The sequence below is a fragment of the Brachycentrus maculatus genome, unplaced genomic scaffold, assembly GCF_059751285.1.
Source record: "Brachycentrus maculatus isolate JH-2025_06_01 unplaced genomic scaffold, ASM5975128v1 h1tg000452l, whole genome shotgun sequence".
In the NCBI taxonomy this organism is placed as follows: domain Eukaryota; kingdom Metazoa; phylum Arthropoda; class Insecta; order Trichoptera; family Brachycentridae; genus Brachycentrus; species Brachycentrus maculatus.
Genome location: NW_028281199.1, coordinates 815,711 through 834,503, shown reverse-complemented (window position 1 = coordinate 834,503; position 18,793 = coordinate 815,711). Strand labels below are relative to the sequence as shown.

Below are 18,793 nucleotides of genomic sequence, written 5' to 3'. Positions count from 1 at the left end.
TCTTAAATGATTGCATTAAAAATAGATCACTAAATAAAATGTGTATGACCTTATCTGCGGAATTTATTAAAATTCAGTACTATCCCCCATCTGCTTTTTAATTAGTAAATATTATATAAATAAATGCAAAATACTTTCTAATCCAATCTACATAAAACAAACATTTCAGAAATGAATACTGAAACACCAAAGTATGATTACTTAGTACACCAGGGCTTTATCTTTGTGGGATTCTCACAGGTTTATTACCTAACATATATAACATATTTGTTATAGTCATGTTAATTCATTTCAGCATAAGTTGAAACTCTTTGTGATTAATCTGACCCGATAAACAGTGTAGGGAGAATGAGAATACTAATAAAAGATGAGATTGGTTTTAAGTTTTTTTTTAGTCTTAGCATTTGAGAATATCAGCTGTACTGTACAGCATTTGACTATGATAAGACATTGCCGAAAGGTGTAAATAATAACTTTCTTATGTATTGCAGAAATCTTTCACATTAATATTTTATCTTAAAAATATATTTGATATAAGTATTCAAAAATATACTTCATTATTGCCTTCCGTAGTCCATTTTAAAATAATAATAAAATGATTGTAGAAATTAAATCAAAATGTACATTATCCTTTTAAATTTTATACAACATTGCTCCGAAAATACATATTTTAACCCGTGAAGTTTCCAACTTCACCAGGGCTCAGTCTACGGGAGAGACTAAAAATAATATAATTTAACCATCAAACGGAATTTGCCAATTCCAAAAATATATTTGATTGTATTCCTTGATTCGTACGGAATACGACGAAGCATTTTACTGGAATTGATACATTCCAGTTGATAAAAAGTACACCCAATTGGAATTATATACTTTGAGGATAAAGTCCACGTTGCAAAGAAAACATGTTGTATTATAAATACATTAATTTAAAAAAAAACATATTTACGTAGAGAATATAAAGCATTTTACAATTTAAAATTTTTAGTGACAACTATGACCCAAGGTAATCACATAATGCAGAACATTTTTTAATGTATTGGTATCCACAATGAAGTAAAAAAAGAAGTTGTTACACATATACATATTGCTTAATTCACTGAAACAATCACAGTATAAATGGTGTAATATGAATGAGACTTAAGGGTCAATTGGTCATTCAAGTTTTGCAAATTGATTTGTATGATAATGAAGCTTAAAACACCTCTACAAAATATGTACATACACAGCTGCCATCAGGTATTAAAAAAAATAGACACAAATATATAAATATGTATTGAATTTGTTATTAAGTACACAAATAATAAAATAAAGTTTGTTCAATTTTGATAGGTTTAATCAAATTCATTTAAAATTTGAAATTCGATCTGGGTAATATTGAAAAATTTTTATAGTCAAGTAGCAAATTGACTATTTTTTCTGTGTAATAAATCCCTTTTTTTCAAAATTCGTGTTGTTTTTTCGTATAGTGGGATAGTGTATTTATAAAATTGACTATTTTTTGTATCTAGTACAGTTACAATGGGAAATATTTAAGTTTTGTTCAACTTTTACAAGTTCAATGTTACCCGGATTGATTCAGAATGAAGTATTATAAAATACATAAAAAATCTGAATATTTTCTAAAATATACAGAGTAGGAAATCATTTTGCCAAAGTTTTACAAAGAGATTATTATTAATAATTTAACGACATCTTCCATTCTGGTAGACTGCCATGGCAAGATCTATGATAAATACTAAAACCTCTAGAGATTTCAGTTAATATTATTAATTGTCGGTAATAAATACCTATAAAAGCAGAATGTTTAAAATGCAGACTTAAATCTTATTTGTACATAATTATAACACATCTGCGAGGAAATACTGGAGAAAAAAAAATGGTTTGCTGTGAGAGTAAAATGCCTGTAATATTCCATAAAATTTAACAGATCTCGGTTATATCCGATACTATAAAATCAATGTTCCATAAAATTGAATCCATATTCTGAAAAACGGAGGTATAAACACAACTTAATTTTTAGAATTCTTTTTTTAATTATCGAACTTGATAAATTACATTAAAATGTGAATTATGTAAGAACAATTGGGTTATTCTGAATAATTACTATAACAAGTGTTTAAAGTACAAACAGACAGGTATCTTTTTTGTTATAAAAAAGTAATTACATATTACTGACAGTGAGAATTCCATTTTTATGGGTAAGGGACCAAATATTCATCAATAACGAAAATAATTGTGGCAATTTTGTTACGGCACAGTCAACAGCAAGCAAGCCAACCATTTATTAAATTTAAAGTATTCCAGTTTAAAATGAGAAGACATAAAATGCGAGGACACAATTTTTATTAAATGTGTGATTTTTCAGTATATTCTGAGAGATTTCGTTTAAATTATAATTCCTCCCATGCTATGATACTAAACACGTGAATCTTTAAAAGAACATACATAGGTAGCTAAAGTTAAACCTAATGAATTATAGAAACTATAATAAGCGTTACTGGATATGTATAATAAACAATATACTAAAAAGTTCAGTCTACGGGACTAAAAAATATAAATGGATATAAATATTGTGAGAATGAGGAACAAACTTTGTTATACATACAAACTACTTCGTAAACATTTAGAGATTCTTTATTCATCAAATTACCACTCTACAGCGCAGAGAAGATAAGTCATTTGGTATATCAATCAAATAAATAGATAAAATTACTGTTTAAAAAAACCAAAACCTACCCTCATATTCAAAACTGAATGGCAATAGACACAATTTGTAATGAATTCACGTACATACAATATAACTAGTTAAGTAGGAAAACACGACTGATATAATCAATGGTAATAACACATTTGTAAAAGTAAATTCAATTAATAATTTTTTAAAAACTTAACTTACACTGCCTTTACAAATTTAATTTTGGTGCCAATCAGTAAAAAAGAAACGTATACAATTATTTTATTTATTTTTAATAAGTAAAATGATAATCTATTAACATAATATAAAAAAAACAATACTTTTAGTTTTCAAAACCTAAACATAAAAATACTGATGAATAAATAATTCTCTATCACTACACCGGATAACATACATGCATTTAGTAAACTCACAACAAAAAGAAGGAAATGATCGGAACAAAACACAACTATCAATAATGGCGTGCTAAGATTCACTTAACAAGTTCAATTTTGTAATCAATGTCAGTTATAAGGATATTAGTAATATATTACACGCATCCGTGACACAAATTTGACAAACAATTGTCCGCTGATTCTTAAGGCATCTTGCTCCATTTTTTGCCAAACCTAAATCCATTCTCGAGGAACATTACAATTAATTTATACACAACGATGCAGCCAAGTGCACGATTCACTACAAATTTAATAGTAGCTTTATTATTAAAATTTAAATATAATTATTATTTAATCGAGAGAGTTATAGTTCCCGAAGTCACAAATAGCTGACAATATTTATTTTAAGAAATACGGAGTAAAGTTTATCCAATAATATGTTATTTAGTGTAAGCAAAAAGGTCGATGTAAGACTTATCGACCGATACATATTGTGAAAAATGAGAGGTTGTATGTAAATGTTTAAAAAAATCAATTATTACATGAGACAAAATGTAAAAACATTCTTTAAAAATTAAATATAAAAACAAATAGTATATTCTAATAATGTAGGAATCAAGCTTATGTATGACAGTATACAATCTAGTTTGGATAAATTCCCTACTTTTTAATATTAGCAGCAGTAATGGGAAGTTAGGGATCGATTATTTACTTTACTAAGCCTCTTCTTTTTATAAAGAAAACACCTAAGCTAATAGTGTATGTATGTACTTCCTTACTTACTATTAAAATACCTTGGAAGGCTACAGATATGCTCATCGCCGCTCACTTTCTAAATATAAAAGGTTATTTCAGCTACCTTCTCTCCGGAGCTCATTCGTTTTGCGGCACGGGCTGGATGGTGCATTCCCCGACGGCGGCCACTGCGGAGGAGCTCCCTTCCGATGTCTCGCTGATCTTCACGATCTGACAGTCTCCCACCATCAGCACTTTCTGCTTGGGCTTACCCTCTTCATCCTCGCCCACTAGTCCGGTAGCGGTAGAGGCGGCTCGCTTACTTTCCTCGCAATTATTGATATCGGGAAGATGAACTTCGGGATTTCCATCAGTGTCCGGCGGCTCCATTTCATTTTCCGGAAGAGAAGCGGAGTTCTGAGTAGAGTTAGCATCCTGAATAGTTTTGGCAATATCCGCGGAGTTGGCGGCGCTCTTGTCGTCGGAAGACTCGGTGGCGGAGGCGGAGGATGGCGGTTTCTGTGCGGAAGAGGGATTAGACATGTTCTGCGAGGGAAGTTGGTTCCTGGCATTTTCCATATTGTGCGTGCTGGGCGAGGTCAGAGGAATTCCTTGGCTGGATAAGGCGTTGCTCAACGCATTAGCGGCCAGGAGTGGATTTATTTGCATCATGTTCTGGTAAGCCTGTTGCGTGGATTGATTGAAGTGAGTGGAGATAATGTCCGTTAAGTAGCTGAAGTCGCCGTAAGGAAGGTTGGAAGAAGTGTAGTTTTCTATAGGTCTCGAGTGGTCCAATGGATCTAGAATTTTTAAAAAAATCTTGTTTTGAAATTTAACAAATATCAGGATAAACAGCAAATACGGGGCCTTATAAAAACCAATATCAAATAAAAACTGTAGGCAATATTGCATTTCAGCACAACGTGAAATATGGCTTATGTACAATAATTTTCTGTTTACCCATTTTGATAATTTTGGGAGGGCGGCCCCTCCTCTTTTTGATGATGGGCAGGTCCATGGCCGGGAGGGGCTTCTTCCTGGGTCGCCCGCGTCCCCTCTTCATGGGGTAGCCCCCGTCCGAGTAGTTGTGTCGCTCCGAGTGCGGCGCGGAGTGCACGGGGCTCGGGCCGGCCAGCTCGCAGCTGGAGCGCCCGTCGGCGTCGGGGCCGGGCGCGGAGTGGGCCGAGAGGGCCGAATGCGCCAGGTGCGGCGGCAGGCCCTCGTGCGAGCGCGGCGCCAGCACCACCTCCCCGCTGGCCGTGAACATGAGCTGGTGCCGCTCGCTGTGCCCGATGGACACCACGCCGGGGATCATGGCCTGAGGATTGTCCTTCTTCGGTTGCTTTGCGGCCTCCCCTACACCCGCCGAAGAGTTGCCCGGCAAGACATATTCATCCTGTAATCATTCCAGATATTCTTCATTTGACAAAGATTCTATTTAAAAATATGTATTACTAAGATTTAGCTGGAAAGAGAAATTCAAAGCCTCTTTTGTCAAAACTAAACAACACCATTATCCACTTTTAATTTAAGTTTTATTTAGTAAATACCACTATTTCTTAAAATCTATTGTGACACGTGTTTCGATGTATCATTTTTCAACACCGTAATAAGATAAGTAATAATTTTAAGAAAAAAATTAATAACTTTAATAATTTTAAGAAATAATGGTATTTACTAAGTAAAACATAAATTAAAAACGGATAGATTTTACCACAAAGTGACTGCCGAATCAATTAATGAAAACACACATTATCTTTAAGTATGATTAAACCGTGTCAGGGGGTACAAAGTAGTTTTGAACTGAAAATAAATGATTTTAACAAAGAAGTACCAAAGTATTATTAACCCTTTCAATGCCGGAAGTTATTAATATGGCCGTTCCCAGCAGGCCGTGATTTTTTCAACAAAAATGTGAAAGCTTTTAGACTAACTTTGATAATATCAGTAAATTGTAATATTTCAGTATTTCTTGATTAGATGTGTCTATATTCTAATTAAAAAATATTGGAATTGGATTTGATATTGGCTTGCGACAAGCTCAAACGAGGCTTGGCGAGCACGGAATTGGAGGGCGCGTTAACGCGCTCGTGCCACCGAACCGGTAAAATATATTTTTAACAAAAACTTCTTCTTCTTCTTTTTGTAGATCCTAGGGATCTGTTTGTGCCTCCGCAGTCGCTCTTGGGATGTTGACTCCCAGCTGTCTTTCCATCGTTTTCCATCTGCCTGGGGGTCTGCGTCCTTCAGGGTTGCCTTGGAGGGCGATACGTGGAAGTCTGTCTTCTGACATTCTGTTTATGTTTATCAATGTTTTGTTCGTGCAGATGAAGTATAAAAATAGATTTGTACCTTCTCGCATATACGCATATGCAGTTTGAGCTTGTCCCCGCGAGCGAAGCATCTACCGCACGCCTCGCAGCGGTACGGCCGCTCGCCGGTGTGGGTCCTGCGATGTCGCGCCAAGTGTGACGAACGGTTAAAGCTGAACAGAAACAACTCGTCATTATTCATTCCAAATAAACAAAACATTCCATATTTCATTATTCAAAAAGAGTGAAAAATGCTTAGCTAGAAGTGTGCAGTGATTTTTGTGCTAAGCAATATATTGAGTATTCAGAAAGGATTCGAGTATTTTAAGGAAAAATTAATTACCTTCAAATATGTGTGAAATATCAAAATATTTAGTAATACAAGAGAGAATGTGTCGTTATTAAGAGAAACGTAGTATGCAAGTATGGATATTAGAATAATTTATCTCAACGTAATAGAAAAAGATCTACGTATATTTAAAAAATATATGCAAAGCTTTTTACGAGGAAAAGTTAAAAATGTTTTTATATTTTAAAATATAATCTAATCAAAGAAAATTAAATTTCTATAAATAAATTTATGTAAAATTGTGTTTGGATTTAGTGCTGCCAAATTTATCTATATAATAAAATATTGCGAGTATTTAAAGATTAAACGCAGAAATTATTTCATATTATCATATTTTTTAAAAATTAGACTGTTATGTGAATAGGCATATAACAGGAATTGAAATCGGTTTGCATTATTATATATTGTCAATTTAGTAAAAATAGATAATGGACTTGGTGAGAAATAGCTTGCTTAACACAAAATGATGGATGTGTTAGAAAGATCATGTAACAAATCGAAACAGTAACACCAAATATGTTAACATGCAATTGTAAAACAAAAACATGTTTTAAGTGACCATAAAATGGTAAAAAATTAAAGTATTTTTCAAATAACTAAATTTAAAATGTATTTCTTAAACACTAAATAAAATAAAAATATTTAGACAAGACAGCATGCCACATATTTTTTACTAATACTTCACTAAAAGAATATTCACACAATTTATAAAAACTAAAAAAAACATTTTAATAACTCGTTGGCTATTTTTATTGATGATAAAATATTCTAAAATAATAATGGAATAAAATATGAAATAAAATAAAACAGCGAGAACTTAATGACATTTGCAATATTATGTAAATTAACATCATCCTGTTTGAATGATGCCAATGAAATTGCAAATTAGTTTTAAGTGCAGTGTAATAATGAGTGAAAAAAGGTATGTATTTAAAAAAAAAATTGATATAAAATTTCATTTACGTAATGAATTCATGCACTTGTGTATTAATCCCGAATTGAAACACAGACGGACAGAAAAAAACCACTTAGAATGTAAAAAATACATATATTTGATAAAAAAGACACCAAAACTGTACAAGGCCTTGTTTCCAGCTCCAACATTTATTTGAAAGATTAGACGAAATACTTTTAAATCGATTGAGAGCGAAGCAATCTAATGCGTTTGCTAAAGAAAGTTCTTACTTTTATTTTTTATTATTACATTTTATTCTTATGTGGGATTGTTTATTTAAATCCACGTAATTAACAAGTAGATGAATAAAATATCTACTTGATGCACTGGAATGGGAGTATTTGATGCAAATAAGTACAGTAGAACTCCAGTTATCCGAACTCCGATGATCTGAATCGCTAATTACCCTAATCGTTATCAGAATTCCAGAAAAAAAAATTAAGTCAGAAACGTACTGCGATTTGCAAAATAATGATTCTGTCGGATGACAGCTTACTTTGACCGAGATGTTCAGTAAGCAATGACTTTCATTTACAGTACTATACGTACATGCTGTTCTAATGCATAGCACTTGTAACTACACTTGACACGTAAAAGTGTTGCCTTTTCATTAAATTGATGAAAAAAAAATTCTCCCATTTTCAACATGTATACAATAATTAGTTAAAATAGCCCTTTTTTAAAAAAAATAAATTATTATTAGAATGAGGTCCCGTTCCAGTTGATTTGGATAGTTGGAGTTCTACTGGTAATCTTATTTATACTCCGAAATATTTTTCCCCCCTGGCTCTACACGGAGATCCAATATTTAAATATCAAATCGAATATTTATTTCTACATTACTATGAGTCTATTTTTCATAAAGTCATCCATATTACAAAAGGACATGACTTGAAAGTCAAGCTTTAAAATGGAATTGTATATGATAACTCAAAATCTGGCAAGAGTTATGACGTGTTGTTTTGTTTAAAAAAAAAGTAATAAGTAGACATGTTAATTTTTAAAAAATATAAATTGATTTATTGTTATTTTTAAACAATATATCAGATTAAATTTAAGTTGTGCGAATTTGACTTTTTAGTAAGATGACTGACGATATTTGACATTTAAATAAAACATCTCCATGAAAATTAGATCGCAAATGATCGTTTCAGAAACGATAATATCTGTTTTAATATATTCAAATCATACAAACACAATTTGAAGTGTTCTCTGTGGAAAACGTTGGTAATCAGTATATGAAAGAATGGTTGGAGGCGGAAAGGTGATAGGCCTTTGAAAAGGTGAATTTAGAAGAGGTTGAAATTATAAAAGCACACCCATACTTGCGTTACGTTTGGGGTATTGTTTAAGACGGTAGTGAGTAGTAGTTTGGAATGCACCTGTAGGGGCAGGTATTGCACTTGTAGGGCCGCTCCCCGCTGTGCGTCCTGCGATGGCGGACCAAGTGATCGTTCCGACTATAGCTGGGGAGCAACACAACACCGAAACAAACCCATTATCCTCCTCGTCCACACCACTCCACATAACCCACAACCGCCACGGGACTAGTCCCCGGAGCCAATCACAGTTGCGTTACAACAGATCTCCGACTAATAATTCTGCACACCTCTAGTTTACTTTACTCGATTGGAAGTTGCTATAATGGAGTAGGGAACACAGAGGAGCTCGTTAAACATATAAACAATGTATTCGTGTTCAAAATTAAGAACTGACCATTTAATTGTATGCAGAAAGTTAGCATTGAAAAAAAAAAAAAACTTTTTTAAAGTTGTAGGGCAAATAATTTAAAATCTGCAAATTAACACAATATTTAAATATATTTTTTTAATTTTCATACTGTCAATAATTTTTCATACATCTGGCATAAAACGATATATTGAATGTATGAAGTTCCACACATTTTAGAGACCTTTTAATGGAAGTTCAAATATACATACTATCGACTCTGTTCAGATAAAAGTAACTATGATGTCAGCCTATATCTGCCCAAAATTCATACAAATAGGGATAATTGGTCATAATATGCAACGTTTCTTAGTTTTAGTATTTTGCCTAAACGGGTACAATATACATATTATGTCAAATAAACAACTCAGAATGATAACAAATCAATGGATAGAATAATAGTATTAAAAAAATACATGCTAACAGATTCAGTAATGCAACATAATGAGAAACTTTGTTTTCCATAAGAACACTAAACTTAATGGTAATATTTCCAAATATATATTGTAGTAAGTATTGAACAGAAGTAAAAGGATAAAATATGTTCATGTGAAGATTATTTTAAGGAGAGAGATATTGTACAGAATAATTATTGAAACTATTGAATAAACTATTGAAAATATTAGATACAGAATTTCTACAAATAAACAAAGCCTTCTCAAAGTTATGTCACAATCTAATTGCTTTTTGTACCTCGCAAAAGGTTGTAAGAGTGTGGAGGGAGGTAGAAGGACATGACCAAACGTTAAACATGGGTGAAGTTAGAAAAGTATTAGAAAAAAAATCCAATTCACTGATTTATTACTGTTTCTTAATGACTGAAATCTCTGAAAATGTGTAAGATTACCTTCATTCAATTCCATGTAATCAAATTTATTATATAAACTTATTTAAACTATGGAGAGAAATTTTGACCAGTATAACAAAACAAAAAAACCTAATATTAATCTTAGATTATGTGCTTACTAGATATATGAGCTATGTAATTTCTAATAGAAGCACATAATTAGCTCTTTGGCATGCAATATTGATAACACTACTGTAATTACTTTTTGTTAAGGAATATTTTTAAATATGGCATGTGTCTATTTTGATGCAATTTCAGACTTTAAAAAAATACACTATTCACTATTTACACAGTAGATTGGTTCCCAAAAAAACATAGATTTGGTGTTTGTAAAACAGAACACTGTAACAATAATCAGTGAAATTGATAACACAACTAGTAAAATGGTAATGTTTATAAGGCTCATTCAGAGTGTTATATGCAATTATGCTATGATAATATAAAGTATGCAGTTAAATTCCATGAACAATAAAAAAAGCAAATACATGTGAAAACGAACAAGTTTTTTAGTATTATCAAATTAGTATTTTTTGCTAAAAGATACTAATTTAAGTCATATTTAAGCCATACAATTAAAGTCATAACTTTTGTTTTTAATATTGAATAAAATTTGGTTATTTTAAAACATCAATTGACATACTGTGGCTTAAGCCTTGATTTAGTCTCACAGACTTCAGGAATCACCATAATTATATGCAGAAAATTGCATGCTAAATGAGGATATTATTTATATTAAAATAAAAGCAACAATACTTAATCCACGGGCGGTTTTATGGAATCCCAAGTAATCAATACTATATGGGACCTTTTTAATACATGTATCTAAAAAGGCATATGATATATGCGTAAAAATAAATATGTACATAATATAAATTACTGCAAAATTAGTTCAGCACTATTCAATCCTTGGAGCAAAATGGTATTACAGTGGAAACTCCATATATATATATGGGAAGAACTTAGATAAATAGAAGTTCAACTGTATATCAAAGACTAAGTTTTCATCTTTTATATTTTTTTAGAGCATACTGGTAATTTGTCCACATAAAATCGATTTTATTAGTAGCACTATGCGCTCGATTCATGTCCAATAGCTGCAATCCTTCAACAACAACAACAAAAAACAGCCCAAACAATGAGGTCTTATGGTTGTATCACCATTGTGCTCTAAAGATGTAATTTTTAATGCAGAATATATATTTCTTTAAAATGAGTCTTGCAATTTCAAAAGATGTCAACGCCATGAGAAAAAAAGGTTAAAAGTAGTGCAATTATAAAACACGGACAATTTTTTTAAAGAATATTTATGGGAATAAGATTTTTTTTAAAGAATATATTATTTAGTGAAAAATTTTTTTTTTATAACTTCCTTTCAAAACCATATATTTATCTATTTAAAAAAACTTCTTTTTTCAATACAAAAACGGCATTTTAAGAAAAACATTAAATTATGTTAAATGTTACCTACCTGTGTTAAAAGAAAATTAAGTTGCGGGCTATTGAATATTCCACACTAAAAGGAGTTTGTTAAGAATGGTGGTGAAATTCTCAGCTATTATGCATTACATGTGTTGAGAAGCTAGTTCCTTTTACTCAACAGTAGACTAGTATAATGTAAGGAGACCTTCAATGCATTTCATTTTTACTTGAATCATTTCCACCACATGGCACAATTCACTAACTCCTTTCAAAAACGTCATAAATCAAAAAACTTGATTTTCAGGAGAACGTTTTTAAAGTTTAAAAATATAATACAATGTATTAAAAATAAATATCAAGTCACTTATTGAACTTTTTACTGTGCAACAGATCTTTTTAGGTAAAACCTGAAGGTTTTTTTCTCCATTTGAAAAATATTTAGTATATTTAAAAAAATACTTGAACAATACCTTTTATTCAAAATGCAAAAACAACACTTTCTGCCCTGTACTGGGTAAATATTAAGTGAAAAATATGCCTCTTTTGCTGGGATAAAGTACATTTTCCGGGCATTCTGAAAACATGCACAACTGAAAATTCACGATTTTTGATTTATGACGTTCTTGAAAGGAGTGAGCGAATTATGATATATCTTATAATGAACCTTGAAACCTTTTCTTTCAGTTTTTAAATCACATGTAACTATTTTCTTTTATATTTTATGGAGTTATCAAGTTTTGAAATTAGCAGACTCGTAATTGTTGATCCAAACTTACTTGGAATTTAAAGGACCGGTAAGATTGTAAGATGATCCAAACTTACTTGGAATTTAAAGGACCGGTAAGATTGTAAGATGATCCAAACTTACTTGGAATTTAAAGGACCGGTAAGATTGTAAGATGATCCAAACTTACATGGAATTTAAAGGACCGGTAAGATTGTAAGATGATCCAAACTTACTTGGAATTTAAAGGACCGGTAAGATTGTAAGATGATCCAAACTTACTTGGAATTTAAAGGACCGGTAAGATTGTAAGATGATCCAAACTTACTTGGAATTTAAAGGACCGGCAAGATTGTAAGATGCTGACTACTCGGGGCGTGCACCGGGCTATCAAAGAATTACAAAATGAAAACTAATTATATATTGCAATATTTACCTCAAGTCGCAGAGGTCACATTTGAAGAGCTTCTCAGCCCTAGCGCTGGAGTCATGTTTGGAGTCGCAACTGTCATAGTCATCGTCGTGTGGAATATTCCCATAAGTAGTTTCAACCAAAAGATTATTGTCATCGGATGTATCTGGAAAACAAACAAAATTATTATAGGATGAAAGCAGAGTGAACGCTGTTGAATGTGTGGAAAATCGTTGTAAGACAGAATTAAAAATGAAGATATAAGAAAAGAATGTAAGGCTGAACAAGGGATAGTTGAAAAGATTAATAAGAGTTCTTTAAGATGGTATGGACATGTGGAGCGAAGGGATAGTGAGATAATGACTAAGAAAATATATGTGGCAAATGTGAGTGGGAGAACAGAATGAGGACGGCCGAAAAAGACTTGGCACGATCAGATCAATCAGAACCTAAAATTTGGTGATGTTAAAAGTCTGCGTAAGAGGAGGGCATGTATGATAGCAGTAACTGCGTGATGATAGCAGTAGTAGTAGTAGTACATGTTCATATTCTTTGTCTACATTCGCCACGGATGACTCGTATTCGAGTCTTTAAGATATCTTTCAAGAAACATTTTAACTTTCCATATGTCACACGTAAAAAAGATCGGTCTGATCAATATTACTTTACAAAATTTGCCCACAGATACCACTAAAAGGATATTATTAGCCAGAACAAAATAACACGTGGCCCTGAATATACGGAACACAGATTGAGGAACCTCCAAAAAATATTGTCGGGTAGATGTGTCGGGTTGTGGTCCCGTGGTTAGTGTCGCGGACTCTTAAGTCAGAGTTTCTCGGTTCGAACCCACTCTAGCACTATTTGATACCTATTTCTAATAATGAGCCACTTAGGCTCACAGAAATAGTATCAAATTGAAATATTTGTGTAAATAATAAAAACACAAATATTTCTCTTTTAAAAAAAATTATATTATATTTCAATGCTTTGGGTTAAATATAAATAACTCTGAAAGGCAGCAGGAATAAAATGAAATGATTGCTATACCTAGAGCTGAAGAGTCATCATTGTCATCGATGACAGCCCCCCCATCATCATGAGATTCACGTAATTCGTCAAGGTTTACACACTTCAATATTCCGCTTCCAAATGAAGAATTCATTTCCGCTGTCTGTGTTACTGAAATATTAAATAAAAACTATTGTTCACTCCCGTAAATTATTACTACACATCGCTCACTCCTTTCAAGAATGTCATAAATCAAAAATTGTCAATTTTCAGTTGTGCATATTTTCGGAATGCCCAAAAAATGTACTATAATCCCAGCAAAAGTGGCATATTTTTAACTTCATATTTACGAGCTACAGGGCATAAAGTGTTGCTTTTGCATTTTGAAGAAAAGGTATTGTTTAATTATTTTTTTTAATTAAATAAATATTTTTCAAATGGAGAAAAAACCTGTTCAATAAGTGGCTTGATATTTATTTTTAATACATTGTATTATATATTTAAACTTTAAAAACGTTCTGAAAAATCAAGTTTTTTGATTTATGATGTTCTTGAAAGGAGTGAGCGACATGTTAAAACTATTACTTAAGTACATAGAATTGTATAGCTATAAGGACTATCAGTCCATTTAATCTTCACCTTTGTTTGAAAATGCCATAAAAAGGCGAAACACTTGTCACAAAATTTATTTTTATGTGTTTTTTGACAATAAAATACAATTTAGTAGACTCAAAAAATCAATGTTTGATTTTAACATTTAATATATAAATTAAAATAATTTCCTATAAATTAAATGCCAAATCTATTAATAAATAATTTAAAAAAATACATCATATTTATTGCAGAATAATAATTTTAGATAAGAAAAACTGTTACTTAACTTTTATAACATTTAAAATTATGATTATTTTTGATAAGGTTAGTTGAGTAGATTTAAATATATATATATTGTGCAATAGTACAAATTAATACCATTACAATGCAATACCATTACAATGCAATTCCATAAAATAAACTCCAAAAAACATTAATTGATAAAAAATTTACATTTTTTCACTACACTGCACTGTAAAATTAATGATTAAAATGACCCAAGATAATACAAAGTTATTTATTGAATTTAATTAAAAGTGTTTACTTCGTAGAATTTCATCTTTTATTAGTTTATAAATAAAAAGAAATGGAAATCTTTATTGTCAGCTTTACAAATGTTTACTTAAATATATGTTTTGTTTTTTTAAAGTTTGATAATGCTTTTGTAATATCTATCCATTTTTAATTTAAGTTTTACTTGGGAAATACCACTATTCCTTTAAATCTATTGTAACACATAATTTTCAAACACCGGTATTTGAAAATGATGCGGAATGAATCAAAACACATGAGATTTTAATAAATAGTGGTATTTACCAAGAACAACAAGAAGTTTCGACAAGAACCTTGTCATCATCAGGGTTTATGTACTGTATAAGTTTATAAAATGTGCCACAAATTATCTGCAAACAACATTCAAGAAAAAAGGAATAATTTCTGTTTACCAGTATTTTCAGTGTGCTATGTTATTTCATGGCAATGTTATTTCAGTGCTCTCAATGCAACATTTAAAATACCCGCTAATTAATTTTTTTGCGTGAATTTGCTAATTAACCTCGATAAGAGAGGTGAGAAAAGGAGAGAGGTATTTAAGAACAAGCTCTAATGGTCTTGCTAACATATCTGTATTCATACTATATAATTGTGATTGATAATTGTAAAAAGTGTTCTGTAATATTTGAAGTGAAGAATTAAAAAAAGATAAAGCTTACCTTCATCTGATTCGTGCGGTGTGGTTGGTGTTGAAGAAGTGGCTGTGTTCAACCGAGGGGTTTGAGGTTTTCCTAAGAAAATATAATTATCAGCCATGAGCACAGTAAAATTTTATGAAACAAATATTACAAAATGCTTCATCACAAAATCACTTTATATCTTATTTTAACGTTATTATAATTTGACCAGTTTTGGAACAAATAGCATAAGTAGTCTGAGAAAGAAGCTGTTTGCTTTCGAACTGGTCAACATTGTAATAAAGTTATTATAAGATTTATTGTGATTGAATTAATAAATAAAACTATACATATTGAGCTATTTTGCAAGTTATAAAATGGAAAAGCACAAAGTTAGTGTTCAAATACTAATAATAAAATAAAATTAAAATTGGAAATTAACACTTCTGTAGTTTTCTCATTGACATGTGGCATGGTAGGTGTGTATAATGTATTAGTATTATATGTACATAGTAGGTGTGTACATTACATTTTCTTTCTCACTCCCTCATATTTTGTCCACCAACCGCCACTGGCAATGTTATTTATTTTTTAAGGTAAAAATTGTTTATAATTTTTAAAACATTTAAAGATTAAACTGCTCGATTTTAAATAACCATTTAAAAAAATATATTCAGAGGCAAATTTTTGTATAAGGAAAAAAGATCTGAGAAAAAATAAACAAAAAAACACTAAATGTATTTAACAAATTTGAAATATGTTCTATTTGAATACTATAAAAAATATGGATAGGTTCTTACTTTTAAATGTATGTTACATAATGTGAATGTAAGTAAGTACCTATCATTTAACAAAACAGTTTTTGTCATTTGGGTAAGAAAATATAACAGCGTAAAAATTAACATTTAGTACTAAGGCCTTTACTATACAAGTTATCAACAAAAAGACAAAGTAGAAATAAAAATGAGAATGCCACAAATGAATAAATCATGTAACCAAATTTAATTGAATTGAATTCCAACCAGTTTATTTAAAGTATTGTAATAATTACATGAAATAACCTTGAGGCCCCCCATAAATAATTATCTTATCACTCCTTTATACTAATGAGTATAACTCTTATGTGGGAGGTAATATTAGTATATTTTTTATAAGTACATATTATATTAAAAACTATTCTTATTTACAATGAGATAATAAATAATATAGAATTGTATAAATAATTATAATAAACATACAAACAACATAAGTTTAAAAAACAAAATACCAAAAATAATGAGAGTAATGTTGAATTCTGAAGATTATGTAACGTAGCAAGGTGTTTCTCGATATTTTTCCTACAATGAAGTGCATTATCACTTTTGAACAAGTTCATATCAAAAGTTATAGCAAAATATATTAAATGTAAATAAAAAAAATGTATTTGATAATATCAGTCAATGATAAATGTGCAGCTGGCAAGTAAATGTGTTTTACTAGGGCAAAATTTAATGTTTTACTGGAAAGAATACTAGGTGTAACTTGAATTCATTAACTTTTACAACAGAGTTACAAACGGTGAACGTCAAGGGAAAAATCAATAAAAATAATTAAAAATTCATACCTGTTTTATTTTTGGGCACTATTGGGGTGTAATCATTTTGCATTCCAACAGACACTCTTTTCTTGCCTTTAAATCTGGTGTCCCTTCCGTGTAATGGGGCTTCTTCTTGTTCCTCCTCCTCCTGTTCTATTTTCATGGACACCATTTCAACGTCATCCTCAGTCTGAATACAGGTGGAGATTTTAGGATTCTTCTTTTCGGCCAGTTCTTTGGCAGCCGCCGCAAGAATGTTTTTGACAGCGTTAGTAGTGGTGGCGGGCATCGGTTCATCGGTCTTCCTTTTGCGTTTATTTGCAGAGTTGTCTATAGATTGTCCTTGGTTACTGTTGTAAGGAGTGTTCCTGCACATGGCTTGTTGGTACATGTGTATCTGTCGCAACCGCTCCAAGTTAGTTTGGTAGGGGTTCACCGTTCTAGGAGTGGAATCATATGGAGAACTGCATGTAGGATTAGCGGCGTCGAAGGAGGAGAAATCCTGCCCCGCAGTGGAAGAAGCAGGGAACGCTGGGTACTCGTTCAAGTTGACATTCAATAAACTCGAAGCATCTTTTCTCACTTCGTAAGCCAAGCCTCGAATTTCAAGTTCAGACGCTGTGTGCATCAAGGACTGCAAGTCCAATTCTTGGACATCCACGGATCCTTTGTACATAAACTCGACGAGCAAGTTGATTTCGGCATAAGGGATGCCTTTGAGAATGATGACAGGATGCTTGCAAGGGTTCTCTTTGAAGATTTGCTCGAAATAGGGACTGCAAGCTGACAGGACCAGCTTGTGGGCCCTAATGGATCCATCGCGACAGGACAGAGTGACATCGGCGAGGGCTGACGACGAATATATCGTCGTAAATAACTGGCTCAAATTTTGTAAGTGATTATTCCACTTCAGGTGAAAAGTTTTCTCACTAGTAGTGGACTGCATCTATTAACATACGAAATACTATTTTGATAATTCTGACTAAGAATGGACTGCTTTTATTGAAATAAAACTAATATTTACTAATTTTTAGAACATAACCTATCGATAATACACCCGAGAAATGTCAACAAAAGGCCGCGAGAATAAATAACATATATTTCTATAAATATTAGCGATATATTTAAAGTGACAATGATGATATAATATTTTAAATCACCTAGAAATACAATATGGTGAGGGAGCCGTCGCAAATTTAATTGTTACTTTTATTTTTAGAACGTATGCTGTTAAAAATGCGTACCTTATAGAAATATATTACCTACGCTTCGAGACGGCATTTCGGATTGTAAATTATTTTGTAAAATAATTACGATAAGATCGAACAAACACACAACGAAAAAATGGTAAACTTACCGTGGAGATTTATGTGATATAATATTTGTAGCACATAAATAGAATTTTTAACGTCATTAATGATTTAAAACAATAAAATTACACGAAGGAACCAGACGCAAAATAACTCGAGTGGGTACGCCACTTCCCCGCCACACCCCTCAGCATACAATCAATATACTGTACCCATGGTGGGGGCCGGCTCGCGAACTTTAATGCATTTCCAGCTAATAATAATGACTATATTATTTTCACTACTTAAAACATGATATATATTTTTTTACTAATTTTTAACGTTCTAAACACAGCTTTTTTCTCTCTATAAATTCATTGAACGATATTATTATGTCAGGTATTTTCGTTTCCAAAGATGTATTGCATACATGTTATATACGTACTTACTATATTATAAACATGTAATTTGTATTAAGACTTTCATTGTATGTAGTACGTACACATTGTACCCATACCGGCTTGTACTACACATGGATAAATTTCATATATAATATTTACGTAAAATTATACGTATGTATAGGAATAATTATAGCCAAGCC

The 18,793-nt window shown here is 31.5% G+C and overlaps 1 protein-coding gene across 2 annotated transcripts; it reads right to left on the bottom strand.

Annotated features, from left to right (window-relative positions):
* Window positions 1–3,800: 3,800 nt before the first annotated feature.
* LOC148302433 (uncharacterized) lies at window positions 3,801–18,418 on the bottom strand. 2 transcript variants are annotated; one of them, XM_088271585.1, is made up of 9 exons: window positions 18,261–18,402; window positions 16,931–17,849; window positions 15,370–15,441; window positions 13,604–13,735; window positions 12,578–12,719; window positions 8,806–8,889; window positions 6,160–6,292; window positions 4,768–5,203; window positions 3,801–4,607 (listed from the first exon to the last, which is right to left on the bottom strand). In XM_088271585.1, exons 2-9 carry the CDS (start codon window positions 17,847–17,849, stop codon window positions 3,946–3,948), a joined length of 2,580 nt encoding a protein of 859 aa, XP_088127711.1. In that variant the 5' UTR covers window positions 18,261–18,402; the 3' UTR covers window positions 3,801–3,945. The 2 variants fall into 2 exon arrangements, with proteins under 2 accessions (XP_088127711.1, XP_088127712.1); XM_088271586.1 differs by lacking the exon at window positions 8,806–8,889 and having other exon boundaries at window positions 18,261–18,418.
* Window positions 18,419–18,793: the final 375 nt, after the last annotated feature.

Bases quoted from the DNA above. Each gene is read 5' to 3' on its own strand.
- LOC148302433 (XM_088271585.1), bottom strand. From the start codon at position 17,849: ATGCAGTCCACTACTAGTGAGAAAACTTTTCACCTGAAGTGGAATAAT. The intron at 15,442-16,930 runs GTATGAATTTTT...ATATTTTCTTAG, and splicing joins AGTGCCCAAAAATAAAACAG to GAAAACCTCAAACCCCTCGG. The intron at 5,204-6,159 runs GTACAAATCTAT...GAATGATTACAG, and splicing joins ATATGCGTATATGCGAGAAG to GATGAATATGTCTTGCCGGG.